General features: G+C 41.9%; 1 protein-coding gene across 1 annotated transcript in view; it reads left to right on the forward strand.

Moving 5' to 3' along the window:
* Pgm5 (phosphoglucomutase 5) overlaps window positions 1-15,886 on the forward strand; it is a 148,993-nt gene that overhangs the window by 31,709 nt on the left and 101,398 nt on the right. Inside the window, exons 4-6 of the mRNA XM_051199775.1 lie at window positions 1,032-1,157; window positions 3,503-3,693; window positions 4,246-4,400. Of these exons, the coding sequence (XP_051055732.1) occupies window positions 1,032-1,157; window positions 3,503-3,693; window positions 4,246-4,400 (472 nt within the window). The remainder of the gene's footprint in view (window positions 1-1,031; window positions 1,158-3,502; window positions 3,694-4,245; window positions 4,401-15,886) is intronic.

Genomic DNA, 15,886 nt, shown 5'->3' on the forward strand with positions numbered 1-15,886 from the left:
TAAGAGCACTTACTGCTCCTCCAGAGTACAAAGTTTGATTTCCAGCAGCTCTAGGCAGCTCATAACTTCCCACAACTCCAGCTTCAGGAGATTTAATACCTCTGGCATTTGCAGGCACCTGCACTCATGTGCACATACTTAAATGTGTGTATACACTCACACACTTTCATGTTTGTGCATGCATGCATGTGCACACACACACACACACACACACACACACACACACACACACACAATTAAAGAGATAAAATAGAGGTAACTGCAAATTTAAAAAGACTGCTCTCCTAGACAAGATTTTAGTTCCCCCAACTCAAAAATTTACTTCTAGGAAAAATGCTTTCTAAGCACTGGTTATGTACAGGTAGATGTTTGAAAATGGTGCCATGTTCTGTGTGCTGGTTTTCATAAATTAAATAAAAAGGTTAGTTTGGGATTCTCAGTGACACACTGGAAAGCTTTTGTGCTTACTGGGGAGCTGCAGATGTTAGGCATTACCCTGGAGATTAGGTAGTAGGCTGGGTGTGGAAGAGGGTTTATGTGAAATCAGAATTCAACCCTACATCGCAGTTCTGTGCTTGGATCCAGTGTGTATAGTAGCATTTTTTGGGGGAAAAAAAAGGCCATAGCTGAGGTCACTCCTTTATATGTTTCCCACCAGCTGAGTCATTCTTTGGCTAACCCACAGGAAGGCTTCTGCATACGTGGGATGCTTGTTAGCATTGGTGTGTGTACAGCTGGGGGAGGCAGGTGTGAGCCGGGATGGCAGTGTATTTGTATCCTAAACTCTTCTAGTGGTTAGTTTTGCCTTGCAAGAAGAATGTAGAATATTCTTTGTACCATTATTTATCTGGAGTTGGTCACATTTTGATTGTGCTGTAATTTGAGTTTTTGTTTTCAAATGGACCCTTCCCTGCCCATATAGTGTGCGTGTTAGATGGGATTTTGATCAGAAGTTTGAATTTTTTGTGCTTCTGAAGATGATTTTTGGGTATGCTCATTGACATCCCCCACCTCTGTTTTCCCATCTTCAGTGGAAATTGTGGACCCCGTTGACATCTATCTCAACCTTCTTCGGACCATCTTTGACTTTAATGCTATCAAGAGTTTGCTGACTGGGCCTAGCCAGCTGAAGATCAGAGTTGATGCCATGCATGGAGGTGAGCTTGTGTTTTTCTAAAAGCAGTGGCTGAAAACAGTTAAGGAGATCTCTACATGTTCAGATATATAGAATGTTCTAGAAAATTTCAGGACTCTTGTTACTTTTTTTTTTTTTTTAATGTAAATGAAAACAAAAATTGAACAAGTAAATTTGGGACTGTACCATGTGAGTGTAAAGTAGATCAAGGCTACCTTATTTATTGACTTAAAAAAGTCTTGTTACTTTCTATAATTTAAACAGCTGAATAAAATTATGAAAAACATGAATGCCCAATCCCTTTTGGCAGTCAATGTCCTATTTTCTGGTGTCAACCCTTTTCAACCCCTCTAGTGATTTTTAAGTATTTATTGCCTTTTTATGAATACCACAAGTATATAATTCTTTATTAACTTTTCATTTTTAAGAATATGGGCTTTTCACTGGACTTTTATGGTCAACTCTCCACGCCTTCCAGCAGCTGCTGGCAGAGACTTATCTTTATTTTGCCTTCATTGTTTTGCCTTTTCTAGAAGGTCATATAAACTCAGTAGTCCTTTGCTTCACATTTCATTGAGCATACTATTTTTTCAAAAATGATGATGTTCATGGCATGTGTGTCAGAATCTTCTTGTTCTTTGTTACTGTTGAGTAATAGTTTTCCACTGTGCTGATGTACTACAGTTTATCTATTTGCTAGTTGATAAAATTAGCCTTCCCCATCCCAAGTATTTGGCTACTACAATTAAAGGTGCTATGAATATTCACAAACAAGTCTTTATGGAAATGTATGTTTCCATTTGTTTTGGGTAAATTTCTAGACACAGGATTGTGGAGTCTAATGGTGCACTACATAAGAACTCAGCCGTTGTCCAAAGGAGCTGTCTCTCTGAAAACACATGAGCAATGTTGAGGGCTTCAGTGTCTGCATTCCTACCGGCACTCACTAGTGTTATCCTTTCTGTTTCCACCATTGTGCCCCATCTTCTTCATCTCTTTTAAGGCATTCTCCCTGTGTGAATAGGTTCCTCTTTGCTGTTTGTTTCAGACTCATATTTAGAGTGTTCCTCAAGATCTTGGTGACCTTTAGTTTCCTGGCATGCTGAGCATCTGTTGGGACCTCTGAGTGCACTTGGGTCTCACCTTGCTGGAATTTGGTCTTAGGGTTTGTGGTTGTGTTGTTTTGTTCCCTTTTTCTTGGGCTGGTGCTATTCTCCAGGAAGAGGTCTTCTGAGTTCTTGGCCTGATCTGGCCCAGGGAAAAGACAGCTGAATTTCTGTGTTTGCGGCTTATTGCTTGGCTTGTACTGTATGTCCATCTTCAATTCAGGCACCCTGGTTAAGGATTGGAGGACAAAGTGGCCAGATGTAGGTCACTTCCCTACCCAAGGGGGCAATGTTTTAGCCATACCCTACTTGTGTATGTTGATTTGGAGAAAGATGTGATTTTCCGAAAGAAACCCGATGCTTTCTCTAGAGAAGGGGACATGGGTACTGGGTCACAAGCAAGAGATGCTCATGGTGTGAGAACAGTAATGTGTTGAGAGAAAACACAGGAAAGTGATCTAATGAACATGTCAGCTGACAGGACTGCATGGTGGCTCTATTACAGGCTCTCTTCCTTTGCTTTAATGATTTCCACTTGTGTGGTCCCTTCAAGTTCTACTCAAAATACTGCTTTCTCTGGGAAGTCTCACCTATCAGCATTGTTTTTATAAGTCATGGTGTTCCAATAGACATCTCCCTTTTTGTCTCGCCTTTTTCTCCACTTTTCTCACTATTAGATAAGAGTTCAGGAATGTCAGGAATCTCACCCCCTTTGATCTAATCCTTTCAGTTCTTAACATAGGGGTTCAACATTAGGTCTTCTGGTCCATATAACTGCGATTATTGCATCACATTCATTGTTTTGAAAGAGGCGCTTTATTTTATATGGGATTTGGATGCTTAACTTGTCAATGTTACAACAATTGTGCAAAGAGAATAAGAGAATTACTAGTGCCCGTTAGTGCTTTTGATATACTCAGTTGAAGTGCTTAATACACAAAAACCAGCACGTAATAAATTGTTATTATAGAGTTGATTTCCATAAGGCAGTATTTTAGGAAACCACAAGGAAAAGAATTTCATCTCGCTGAATGATTGACATATCTTACCTGCTTAACAGAGACCCTGATACTTGGTAGATGTTCAAAGAGTAGTAATTGATATTATTATTTTATGTTGTACCTTAAAAAAAATGACGGTATAATTTCTTTTCTTTTCTGGGCTCTTAATTGAGCTGTTTTTGTCTTTTTTCTAACCAGAAGAAAACACCTTTGGAAGAGTATTTTTCAAGTGTTTTTCTGTTCTCATCTATCATTTTTAGTTATGGGACCCTATGTGAGAAAAGTTCTGTGTGATGAACTGGGGGCTCCAGCCAACTCTGCTATCAACTGTGTCCCACTCGAAGACTTTGGAGGGCAGCACCCAGACCCAAACCTGACATATGCAACCACCCTTCTGGAAGCCATGAAAGGGGGAGAGTATGGATTTGGAGCTGCGTTTGATGCTGATGGGGTAAGTGTGAGGATTCCCCCTTTGTGTCCTGCTCCCCATGTGATGGGCGAAGTACTAGAAGCCAGGAAACCTGGAGTACACACACATGGGGCATGCCTCTGCTCTGCTGTTCAGTGCTAGATAGCACCACGAAGCAGCCACTGCTTTCCTTAGTTTCAGATCGATGTATGTTCTTGAGAAATCATTTCTTTAAGAATACAGTCAGACAATCAAATTTCATTTGTGGCTGGCTTTGTTGAAAGCAACACATAAAGGAACTGGCTATTTACCAGCTATTAACAGCTCTCCAGTCTGTGCGGGGGAGGAAGGGGTTGAGTCTGTGGAGGCCACGGATACATGAAGTAGCTGCGCACAAAACCCAACAGGTGGAACACATTGCAGCTGTATCAAGATTCTGGGCCCCTGAAAAATTTATGTCATTTCCCATGGTTCCTTTGCCCTATTCAAATCAGGCTGTTTAAATGGTAGGAAAGTGACTTGTGCTGGTATTGGGAACTGGGTATGAAGACCAGATGCCTCTCCCTGATAATTTTCACACGTTTCTTCTCATAGGACCGTTATATGATCCTTGGCCAAAATGGCTTCTTTGTGAGTCCCTCGGACTCCCTTGCCATCATTGCCGCCAACCTCTCTTGCATTCCGTATTTCCGTCAGATGGGGGTTCGAGGGTTCGGGAGGAGTATGCCAACCAGCATGGCTCTGGACAGGTAAGCAAGGATGTTACTGTGACTCACAGTAGACCTCTGATGCCAAGGTCCTTCTGTTGGTAACTGGCTCTCATTCTCCCTACTCCACTGCAAGCTGGGTGACAGCTTGGAGACTTGAGGATATAGTGTGGTGTAGCAGTGTAGCAGGAGTCAGGTGGCCTGAGCTGGAGTCTTCTTTCTTATTCGATCTCTTGCTTTTCTTATCTGTATTATGGAGATGCTGACAGTACTATCCTTACATACATTGTGGTGAGGTATGAATGAGGTCATGCTTTCTGTCCCTACAGGTACTTGCTTGTTCCAAAAGTCATATAAGTAGAATCCTCTACTACTGGCTTCTTTGTTGTTGGTTTGTTTCATTTAATATTTTTTTGTTCATCAATATGCATTCAATGGGAACATAGTAAATATCTCATAAATATGTCATCTTCCCGAATCCGAGGGTATATGTAAGTAAAAAGAAAAGAGCATGGAGTTTGAGGTCAGATTATATTATGTATAAGACTGTGCTTTTGTTTTCATCAAGTGAATAAAAACACGATGCTACATCACAGGTTGTTGTAAGACTGGAATGATGATGTGCAGAGAGCACCCAACAGGAGGTTCAGTCTGGAGGTCCTTAATAGTGGGGCCTGGGTTTGATAAAATCCAGAGCCTTGGACATGCTAGGGATGCACTCTGCCACTGAGTTTCATTGCTATTCTTGCGCCTGATGCTTTCCAACAGTGTTCAATATTACAGAAGCAGAGCAGATCCTTTGCCGTATCATCCTCCCCCCTTTTTAAATTTGTCCTTATCATTGCATATGTCAGAAGCTCATCTCTCCTTGTTATACAGTATATTATTAATATATGAGAATATCACCATTTGTTTCTCATGGATAGACATCTGGGCTGTCTGCAGCCAGTATCTATTTAAAGGTTTTGTTGTTGACACACTTCAATTAGTCCTGGGTAGATATCTAAGAATAAATGTTGATTTTTAGGATAGTTGTACATCCAAGAAGCTGACAAACTACTTTCTATCTTATGTGTTTTTCAGCAATGTGGGGGTTTGTGGTTGCTTCATATCCTCATCAATATTTGGGGGGTTGGAACACTTTAAACCGTACTATTGTGTGCTAGACAGCATTTTATCATTGTTTAAATTTTTCACCATCCAACAACTGATGATTTTGAATTATTTCTTGTGTTTATCAGCTCCTTATTACCTTCTTTCATTATACATTCATCCAAAAGGTATTTACATGAATATAAAATTGGGTTACTTTGTTTTTTGTTAATGATTTTTGAAGGTTTATTATATTTATTGGATCAGTCTTTTGTCAAACATAGTATTGTCTGTATTTTCCCTCTCTGTATCTTGCCTCTATCCTCTCTCTTTCTCTCCTCCTGTGTGTGTGTGTGTGTGTGTGTGTGTGTGTGTGTGTGCGCGCGCGCACGCATGTGCATGCGTGCATATGAAGGCCAAAAGTCAACCTCACATATCACACTGGTCTAGAAATCATTACATAGGCTAGGGATCCTCAGGTCTCTGCCTTCCTAGGGATCACCCATCTGCCACCATATCCAGCTTTCTAACATGGATTTTGGGCATTAAATTCAAGGCAAGCACTTTCCTGACTGCAATATCTCTACTTTTCATTTTCTGATTAGTGACTTTTGATGGGCAGAGATTCTAAATTTTTATGGAATCCAGTTTACGATTTTTTTTCGTATGCCCCGCTAAGTATTGTTACTATAAATGCTTTTGACTTCTATGAGAAATATTTGTTTACTCCTGTTGTGTGATACTATTCCTGGGAGACAGGAGCAAGCATCTACTCACCCCAGATAAGGAACTGAAGACAGAGCAAATTAAGGATACCACTAAAGTCCAACATGGTGGACCAAGTTTTACTGGAGTTTGGGGGAGGGGTTGCTTCCAGGAGAAGTGCCTCAAAGACAACTGCATCACCAAGAGCTCACCTCAGCATGGGTGACAGCTCATGAAAGCTGGAACTCTGGAACTCACCGCACAGCCTGCAGGCTGCTCAGTAGGTTGGAAAGTGCCCCTTCTAGCTGCTTAGGTGGCTTGAGCTCTCTCCTTGAGTACCTGGTTGATTTGGCTTGGCTGGCCTGAACTTTTCCTTAGGAGCCCAGTTTATCTGAGGGTCTCTTAACAGCCCTTACAGTTTATATATGCGTGGGGAAGAGGGACCTAGTGTATCTGCCCAGTTTCAGGGACTTCCTGAAGCCATTCAGTCGTTTACTTCCTGAATCTTAATGGGATTTCCTCTAAGATGGATGGTTCTGGAAGGAAATGGCTATGTAACACTCTTTAGAACAGAAGGATATTTCCCCTGTCGTTTTTTTTTTTTTTTTTTTTTTTTTTTTGGTGAATAATTGCAGTCATAACATTTATACTTGTGCTTTCAATTTTCAGTTGATTTTAATGTGTGGTGTGAGGTAACAGTTGAAGATCATTTTTTTCAGTTGCTCCAACTCTACTGATTGGAGGAATTTTTCTTTCCACTGAATAGTACTGATTTCTTTGTCAAAAATTGGCTCATCATACATTTATGTGGATCTCCTTGGACTCTTTATCCTATTCCATTTAACTTACTGGTTTTTTACAAAGACATTACACTGAAATCAGGAGGTGAACCACCCAGGCATTTTCGTTCTTTGTCTAGTTAGCCTTTCTCTGTTACTACAGACATTTTAGAATTGGTATGTTAGTTCATGTCAGAGCTGATCCGGACCTTGACAGAGATTCTGTTGAATTTGTGAAGCCATCTGAGGAGGATTAGATTTTACTAATAGTGGCTCTTCCAATTCATGGGTGTATTTGTAAATAGGTTTTCTTCAATTTCTCTTACATATAAACTTAGAATTTTTAGTACAGATGTCTCACAGGTTTTGTTAAATTTATTCCTGTTTCCATATTTTGAGCCCATTGTAAGTGGAGTAGTTTTTTTTTTTTTCTTTTTTAAGAATTTTATTTTTGTTTATGTGTCCACGTACGTCTGTGTGAGTGACTGCCATATGGTGCACTTGCCCAAGGAAAGGACCCTGGGCATTGTGCAGCTTATTTGATATTCCAGGACACTGCTTAAACCCAATTTTATAATTTAGACAGACTTTGCATATATCCTACTTAAACTGGCAATAGTTTTGTGAGGACATTCTGTCCATCATTCCTCTCATCATATTAACAAACTTAAGAGCCTTGTACTGGGTCCCACAGCTAACTGGAAACTGGCAGGATCTGACCCTTTGTCTTCTGAGACAGGTTACTATTGAAGCTTCTCAGGGATTGGGAGAGGCCCCGCCGACACTGTTGAAAACATTGCCCAGTTCTCCAGTGAGGTAGCCAACAGCTTTTCAAGCCATGGCCAGCAGTGGGAAGTTTCATTTTAACAACAGAAACCATTTGTCCTCTTCTCTTGTGGAAATGTCCCAGTATTTCTTGATTTCCCTTCATCCATTTTTCTTATGACAACGTCCGTTCAGTCAGAGGCCAGGGGCCTTGCCTAGAGACTTACAAAGGGCCTGTTCTGATACGTGAGTGACCGTTTAAAAGGATTATTCATGCTTGCTGGTTGGGATTCAGAATTCTGTGGGGCTCTGACCTGCTGATTTGTTTTGGGTATTTGATCTGCTGGGTCGTTCCCCTGTGGATTCTCTTGATGGACACTTTATAAGCTCTTTCTTCCTGGTGAACAAATGCAGCTTCAAAAGTCTGTTTTCTTGTGGTTTTCCAAATTACTTATTATTATTATTATTATTTTAAATGAACAGAACCCTAGGATTGTATCCATAAATACCAGGGTAGCAATTGAATGCTTGAGATATATCTAAAGGCCCACTTAATTCAGAATGGGTGGGTACCTTTGAAGCTGATGAATTATCTAAACTTTCATTATTCACAGATAAAACTGGTGTTTCCCCAAAAGAGACTTTCATTCTCTTTAATTTCTATTCTCAGAGTGTCACTAAAACAAAGGTTGCATTTATCCCCGGATAATAAAGTTTCTGCCTTTGAAAATGGCATTCTTTGGGGACTCTGTCATCTGAATGTGACTGATTTGTAGCACACATGAGCTGCGTTGTTGAAAACATTCTGGTACAGATGATTTGGGAAGCAATGCACATTCAAAGTATATTTGTGGCCCAAGGTCTGTCTCCACCCACATGGAGGTATTAAATAACCCTTGGTGTCATCATTGTTCAGTAATATTTATGAAGCTCCCATCTGTGCTTGGGGCTGTGCCGAATGCCGTACAAAGCAAGTCAAACATGCAGCCTCAAGCTCTACTCACTAGAGTGGAACTCTCCTTGGAGGCATCTAAAGGACCCAGCTATGAGAAGTATGCTTTGACTACAAACAAGGCCACAAAATCTGTATGTGTAAACAGGATAGTGACACATTAGTGACCTTCAACCTTTACTTTTGGTGCCACCTGTGTATTTAGTATTTATTCACTAGAAAATATTTTCTAAGCACTTTCTATGCCCTAGACATGGTCCCCTGCTATGGCAGAACTCACTATCTGATAGGAAATAACATGTAAAGAAGAAATATAGACACACAAATTGTAATTTAAGGTATGGGGATGTGAACTTGGGACAGTAAAACTTGGTGAGGAGGGGGCATCTTTCTTAGAAAGGGTAATTACAGAAAGACCCTCTAGGAGGTCACAGATAGGTCAGGGGCCATCAGAAACATGCAAGCTGGGCCCGACTGGGAGACTGGGATGAGAAGGCCCATATAACACATATGAAAACACTTACCCCAGAATCTGTGGTTTGCAGTGGTTTGCTGCCAATCCTCAGTCTAAAATACGGACTGTAGCTTATCTTGATCATGCTCAGCTGGTTCCTGGAATTCAGACAGTGTTAATCCTGCAAGTATGCAAGTTTCTACTGATGTATGGTGACCTTGACCCTTGCCACATCCACAGCTCTGTGCTGTTTCATCTCCTGCATCAGGCATGATGTATAATGTGAGTTAATGGCTGATCACTTAGCTCCCATAGGTTGCTTTTGCAACAGAATGATGGCAACATTTTGCCTCGGCAGATAAATGTGGTTGGGTCTCCTATACTGACACAGCAGAGAGAAAAATTGGGAAAGCCTTTATCATAGGTTGCCAGGACACTCTTCTCACCAATTAGGATTAAGGCAGGAAAGACAGATTGTCTGCCGCAAGTCTTATTTCTTTACTATTCCTGCTGTTGGGAACAACAAAAATTCTGCCTGTACCATAAACGGGTGTCACTTGTGTTAGTTGGCCTGCAGACCACTATGGCAGGAGAGACATGTTGCCCAAATGGTGGTGGGTGACACCAGATGCACACAGATACTTTTAACTTGTTTGTTTGCTGTGTTTTGAGCATGCCCCTGTGATTAGTTAGCTTGGGAGGAAGCGGTTCTTGGCTTTAGCTTGAGATTTCCAGGAAAATATTGACAGGAGTTCAAGGTAAAATTCGAATTTACTCCCTCACCCCACTGTAATACCAGTGTGAGTGGTTGCACTGAGGGTGTTGGTCTGGTTTCAGTAGCGTCGCCAGGCTGCCTTCTGTGCAAGTGTGGTAAGCAGATTCGATTTCTTATCTCTGAGAGTTTTAAATCCAAGACAGGCAACACCACTGAACCAAGACATAAGTGGTATTGATTGTGATGAATTTCTTCAGTAGGGGACATGCTAGCAGTTCCATTTTAGAAACCCAGTGCCTTAAAAAAAAAAGACTCTAGACATTCTCTGCCTGTATACTCTGCACAGGCAAGGGTGTAGGCCAGGCCCGAGCATCCTCCATTGCATCTCAGATCTGGTGTCTACCTGAGATGTGACTGTGTCATTTGGATTTACAATTCTAGAGTCCCCTGTCTGTTAGTCTGATTGCGTCAGTGGTTTCTATCCCAGCATTGAGGACAACTCTTTGGTGACTTCAGGCCTGCATTTGAGACAGCAAGATCTCTATCCAGGACGCAGACCGTATCTGTCAGGGACTTTATATAGAACAGGAGAGAAACTAGATGAACTGGGACCCAAATAGTTAAGCAGTGTTTGGCCAGCACAAAGCAGAGGCTGGCCTCAGGTCAACCTTGACCCAGCAGGTCGTTTGACCTGATTATTCTGCTTTCTGCTCTCCCTTGGCAGGTGTCTTTCACATCTTCAGGCTCCAAGCTCTGTCTCTCCAGGGCAGAGTTGATGTAGCAAATGTCTGCAGGATTTCTAAAACTCATACCCCATAGCACTCTGCTTGTGAAGCTGAGAGACAAAGAAACTAAACACATTTCCTTGAGTCTTGACCCTGGCTGGAGTTTTCACCAGGGCCTTAGCTAGTGGGAGGGGTGGACAGCCGGACAGCCTTAAGTATCTCCCCCTCCTTACGTAGAGCCAGGATACAGGTCATTCCTTCTCAGAACAAGTGATGAATAATGAATGCATTTGTTTGTCTGTTTTCTTTTTTTCCCAGTGAAAGTAGTAATTGCAGAAACTTTGGGGTATGAAGTACCTGAGTGTATAATAGGGGTATAGTCTCAGAAGGGAATTCAGGGTCCCCTTCTTTTTATCTCTTTGTGACCCTGCAAATCCTCTGTTGCGCTACTCACTGATAATATTCGTGCTTGCCTATGACTTTGTCTTTTTTTTGGGGGGGTTGGATTTTGGTTTTGTCAAGTCAGGGTTCTTCTGTGCAGTCATCCATGACCTTTACATATTCACGGTCACATAGTCCTGTCCTCTCCTATCCATGCCTCCTTGACTCCTGTTGTCCTCCCTCCCTTGTCCCTTTCTCTCCCTCCTTCCTCCATTTCTCCATTATTTCCTTTACTGTTATATTCTTTTTTCCTTACCTACCTTCATTTTTTTCCACTTCTCAAAGCAAACAAACAAAAACAAAAACAGAAACATTTTCAGCCTTTCTTGCATTCCCGGTCCACTGTTTAGTTCAGCATGTGACTTATTACACTGATCTTCACCTCTACATTCTGTCTTCAAGCAAACTTCACAATCCAAATTAATGAATGTTTCATTATGTATTTGACCAGATCTGAGATGTCTGGTCTAGCCACCTGAAGCTCAAGGACAGACAAGGGAAGTGTTCTGAAACAGCATCCTACAGATCTTTTATCTTTGAAGAGCTTCCCTAGAGGTGGGAAGAGGGAGGAGAAAGCCCTCCCTCTTGAGAAGAGTAAGCATTTAGAGCTGCTGGGATAGTAAGGCTTCTGCAGAAACTGGGGTGTGGTCATCTCTGAGCTACCCTGAAATCTGTATGCAGACCACCTGGGTTTGAACTCTGACCTTATTCTTCTGGTCATCTTTCCTAAATGAGAATGAGAAGTATATGGAGAAATACACGGACTTGCTTAGAACAGTGTTGTCCATGATAGGAGCTCGGAGCTCAGGGAAGATGGGCAGTTACTATCAGATGGTGTTTTACAGACTTCAAACTGAGGGATGGTGGGCTAGTCTCTCTCTCTCTTTTTTTTAAAGATATACTTATTTATTATGTATACGGAGTTCTGACTGCATATATGCCTGCATGTAGGAAGAGAGCACCAAATCTCATTATGGATGGCTATGAGCTATCATGTGGTTGCTGGGAATTGAACTCAGGACCTCTGGAAGAACAGTCAGTGCTCTTAACCTCTGATCCATCTCCTCAGCCCCAAGGCCTAGTCTCTTGATAGGTCTTCAACTCGATATTGTTCGTTACTTTTCTCATTGCTTTGAGCAAATATCTGACAAGAAGCAACTGAAGAGAAGGGTTTATCCTGGCTTACAGTTCAAGGGGATCATTCCATCACATCACGGAAGTCTTGGTAAAAAAGAGCAGGAGGCCAGAAGGTCACAATATATCTGTAGTCAGGAAGCAGAGTGAGAACTGAAACATGACTGGTCAACAGAACCTCAACCCTCACCCCGGTGACCCACATTCTCTGGAGGGGGGGTCTCCACCTTCTATAGGTGTCACAACCTGCCCAAATAGCTCCATCAGAAGGAGGCCAAGTGTTCAAGCACATGAAATTATGGGAAACATTTTACATGCTATAGTGGTGCATACCTCCCAGCACTTGTGAGGCAGAGGCAGGAGTATCTTTGTAAGTTCAAAACTAGCCTGATCTACAGAGTGAGTTCCAGGACAGCCAGGACTTAGCCTGTAAAGCCCAATGGCTTGACTCAGCCTCTGTACTTCCATGTTGGTTGTCAGGCTCCTTGCTGTGTGCCTTGTACATGTCACAACACAGCAAGGCTTTCGGAAGACTGCCATGTGAGCTTCCCATATCCACAGATTTCCTGCTTACCTGGTAATTAATGATTGCTGAGTTTCTTTATCTCTTCTCTGCATGTATATCAAGCTTTTAGTTAGTGACCCAGGACTAAGTCTATTGACCTTTGACCCATCTTTTAATTAACATTTTATAAAATTGTGACAAACGAGAAATCCTGTGTTCTTTGTTCCTTCTATCAGGCACTTTCATAGAAACATGTTGCACGCCACACTCCTATCTCTTTGGAAAATTTGGTTGGTGGGAGGACTTTTGTTGTTGTTTTGTTTTTCTTGTAAGACACATCTGTGTCTGCCTGTGTGCCGGCCAAAATCCATTAAATCCCTTGAACATTTATCTCTCCCATAAACTGTGATGATAGGGTTTTGACTGTATTTCACAGACATCCCACTAAAACATATGTGGACTGTGTACATATTGAAAGCATTTGCCCATTTCCTGATCTGGTCAGTAGTTCAGCCAAAAGCTACAAAAGTAAAATACGAGGAACACTGTAATGAACTATTCTGTGATAAACTTGTTCAATGGATTTCTAAACACCAGCCAACCTCAGTGTATTGCTATAATATGTTTGTTTGTTTTATAACTTTACCCCTTTCTCTGCTAAGCTACTGGTCGCATCTTCTGATGCATTGCAGACAGATGGAAGAGCAAGTATCCAACCTCTCAGATGAGATTCCTTCAAATGTATCTTACCAAAAAGTTAGGGCCAGGAGCACTAGAAACTTAAGAGCAATGAGTGATTCAGACAAGGCCTTAGAGATTTCTAGAAAGAACTCTCATCTAATGACATTCTTGGAGCTGGGGGCTGGGTTGTAGCTCTGATTGGACATGACTAAATTGGGGTCACTGCATTATTATGACAACAAAATGCCTGAGGCCTCTAATGTTATAAAGAGAAAAAGTTGATGAGAGTCATAGTTTTGGAGGTTCAAGGGCATGGCATGGCTTCAGTTCTGGTGAAGACCCTCCCAGCTACAGTCACATCATGGCAGAGGCACATGCATGAAAGTACTTCATGTTGGCAGACAGGATGCTAGAAAGACAGAGATACCGGTAGCCTATACCACTTCATGGGATACCCTAAATAGCCCAGATGCCCGCTCCTAGGCTCTACATCCCATTGGTTCTAGCATCTTGGAGTTCAACCTTTTCATCACACAGAACTTCAAGGGACACAGTTCAACAATCAAGCTACATGCACACTGTGCCAGGGGGGATAGCTACCCCTTCTTCCATTCTCAGGGCTCAAGACAATAGGAACTTCGAGTAGCATATTCATGTCTTAGCTGGGAGCAGGGGAGGTTAAAGAAGGGCCAAGAATACACGGTTTTAAGATGGCTCACAGACATGGACCAACATCTGTTCAAAGCCCAGTATTGAGGACTATGGGGGCAGAGGAATGTAGTCATTATACTGAGTACACACACACACACACACACACACACACACACACACACAGAGAGAGAGAGAGAGAGAGAGAGAGAGAGAGAGAGAGCTGAAATTGGGTGTTCTTATGAAGAAAGCAGGGGAAATGGTCAGAGGAGTCACAGAGAAGTCTCTGCTGTAGTTTTCAACAGTGCCTTCAACATACTCTATAGAAATGTGTGCTTGGTGGAGATGTAATATACCTGGGTTTTGCTCAAAAGTTCCCTTTAAAGAACTCCAGAGGATGACTCAAATCATGATGCTGGCAGACACTGATAAAGACACTGATGGGAAGAAGAGGGAGGAGGGAAATCTTCCAGAGAAAAGATGTCAGGCTGTTAAATGTAGTAACTCAGAGAGTAGTGAATAAAGAGATAAATTCCTTCTTTCAAAAGTAAGTAAGTTGCTTCACACAGGAAAGCACACCGAGAGCAAACCAGCCTGGTGGTGTCACGGCCTCAGGAGTTGAAGGCTTTCAGCCCTATGCATCAGACACTCCATCCTAGCGGGGGTGAAGGGGGGGGGGGAGAAAGTTGCATTCTGTCTATTCCAACATCTAGAAGGGGGCAGCCCCAGAGGGGCAGTTGATTCTCTGCCAGTACAACGTCTTGGTGGAACCTGCTCTGTCATGCTTAGGTGTGGTCTTTTCTAGGCGAGTTATTCCTACAATGAACCGCCTAAGGCATCCAGTCTTAGAAAGAGAAAAGGCCTATGTAACACAGTTTTGGAGATTCAAAGGCAAGACAGAGGCCCCGGCAGTGCTGGCCATTGCTCTGATACAGGAAGGGTCTTAGGAAAAGAAGGGTGACTGCTTTTCACTTACATCACCCCCAACCCCAACTGGTACATCTGCAGTGGACCCCTACATCTAAGGCTCAGGGAAATCACAGAAGAGAGAGTGGAAAGATGAAAAGAACCAGAGGATCAGGGTGATTTCTGTGAGACAGCGTTCGCTATATACTACAGGGAAGTTGTACTCAAGAAATCTCAGCCATGTGGCTACCTGCATAAGATTAGCATAAAGACAATACCAGCTGATGTGCCAATATGGACAGGGAAAATTCCTTATTGTCCCACCACCACTAGATAAGAGCTACGGGAAGTCAGTGCCTGGGAGAGAAGGAGAATCTGATTCCTTCAGGAAGAAGCTACCACATAGGTTGTCCAACCCCAAATGGTCAGGCCTTGGACATATGTACCTACAAGCAAAGCTAAATGAACTCGTAGGTTATATATACATATGTGCATTCATACACACATGTGCATATGTATGCACATGTAATAATAATTTAAAAAAGAGAACATGAAGTTTGGAGGGGGGTTGGGGAAAAGAGGGAGTAGTAGGAATGAGGAAGATGCAATACTTATGTATGAAGTTCTAAAAATATATGGAACAAACGAACAAAAAGAGTAAAAACAGAAATCACAAAAAAATACATTCCATGAAATTCTCAAAAAAATTAATAAAAATGTTAAAGAAAAATTCAAGGAAAACAAAAAACATCTCTGAAGGTTCCTTCCCCCACAGGAGGAAATGCTGACTCTGCTTTTCCCTGGGAAGTGACACCTTGTTAAAGTCCCCATTCTGCCAGTAAGAAAATCCATTTAAATCATCGGCCTACCATTAAAGAATATTCTAGAATATTGGATGCTTTCCAACAAATGCCATCACTTTTGGTGTCTCTTGCTTATTCTGACTAATTCATTTGCTCATCAACAAGTATTTCTTCCTTTCTCTGTGTGTCCTGGTTTGCTCTGTGTTGCTGTGATAAACATCCA

Source organism: Phodopus roborovskii, unplaced genomic scaffold (genome assembly GCF_943737965.1).
Source record: "Phodopus roborovskii unplaced genomic scaffold, PHOROB, whole genome shotgun sequence".
NCBI lineage: Eukaryota > Metazoa > Chordata > Mammalia > Rodentia > Cricetidae > Phodopus > Phodopus roborovskii.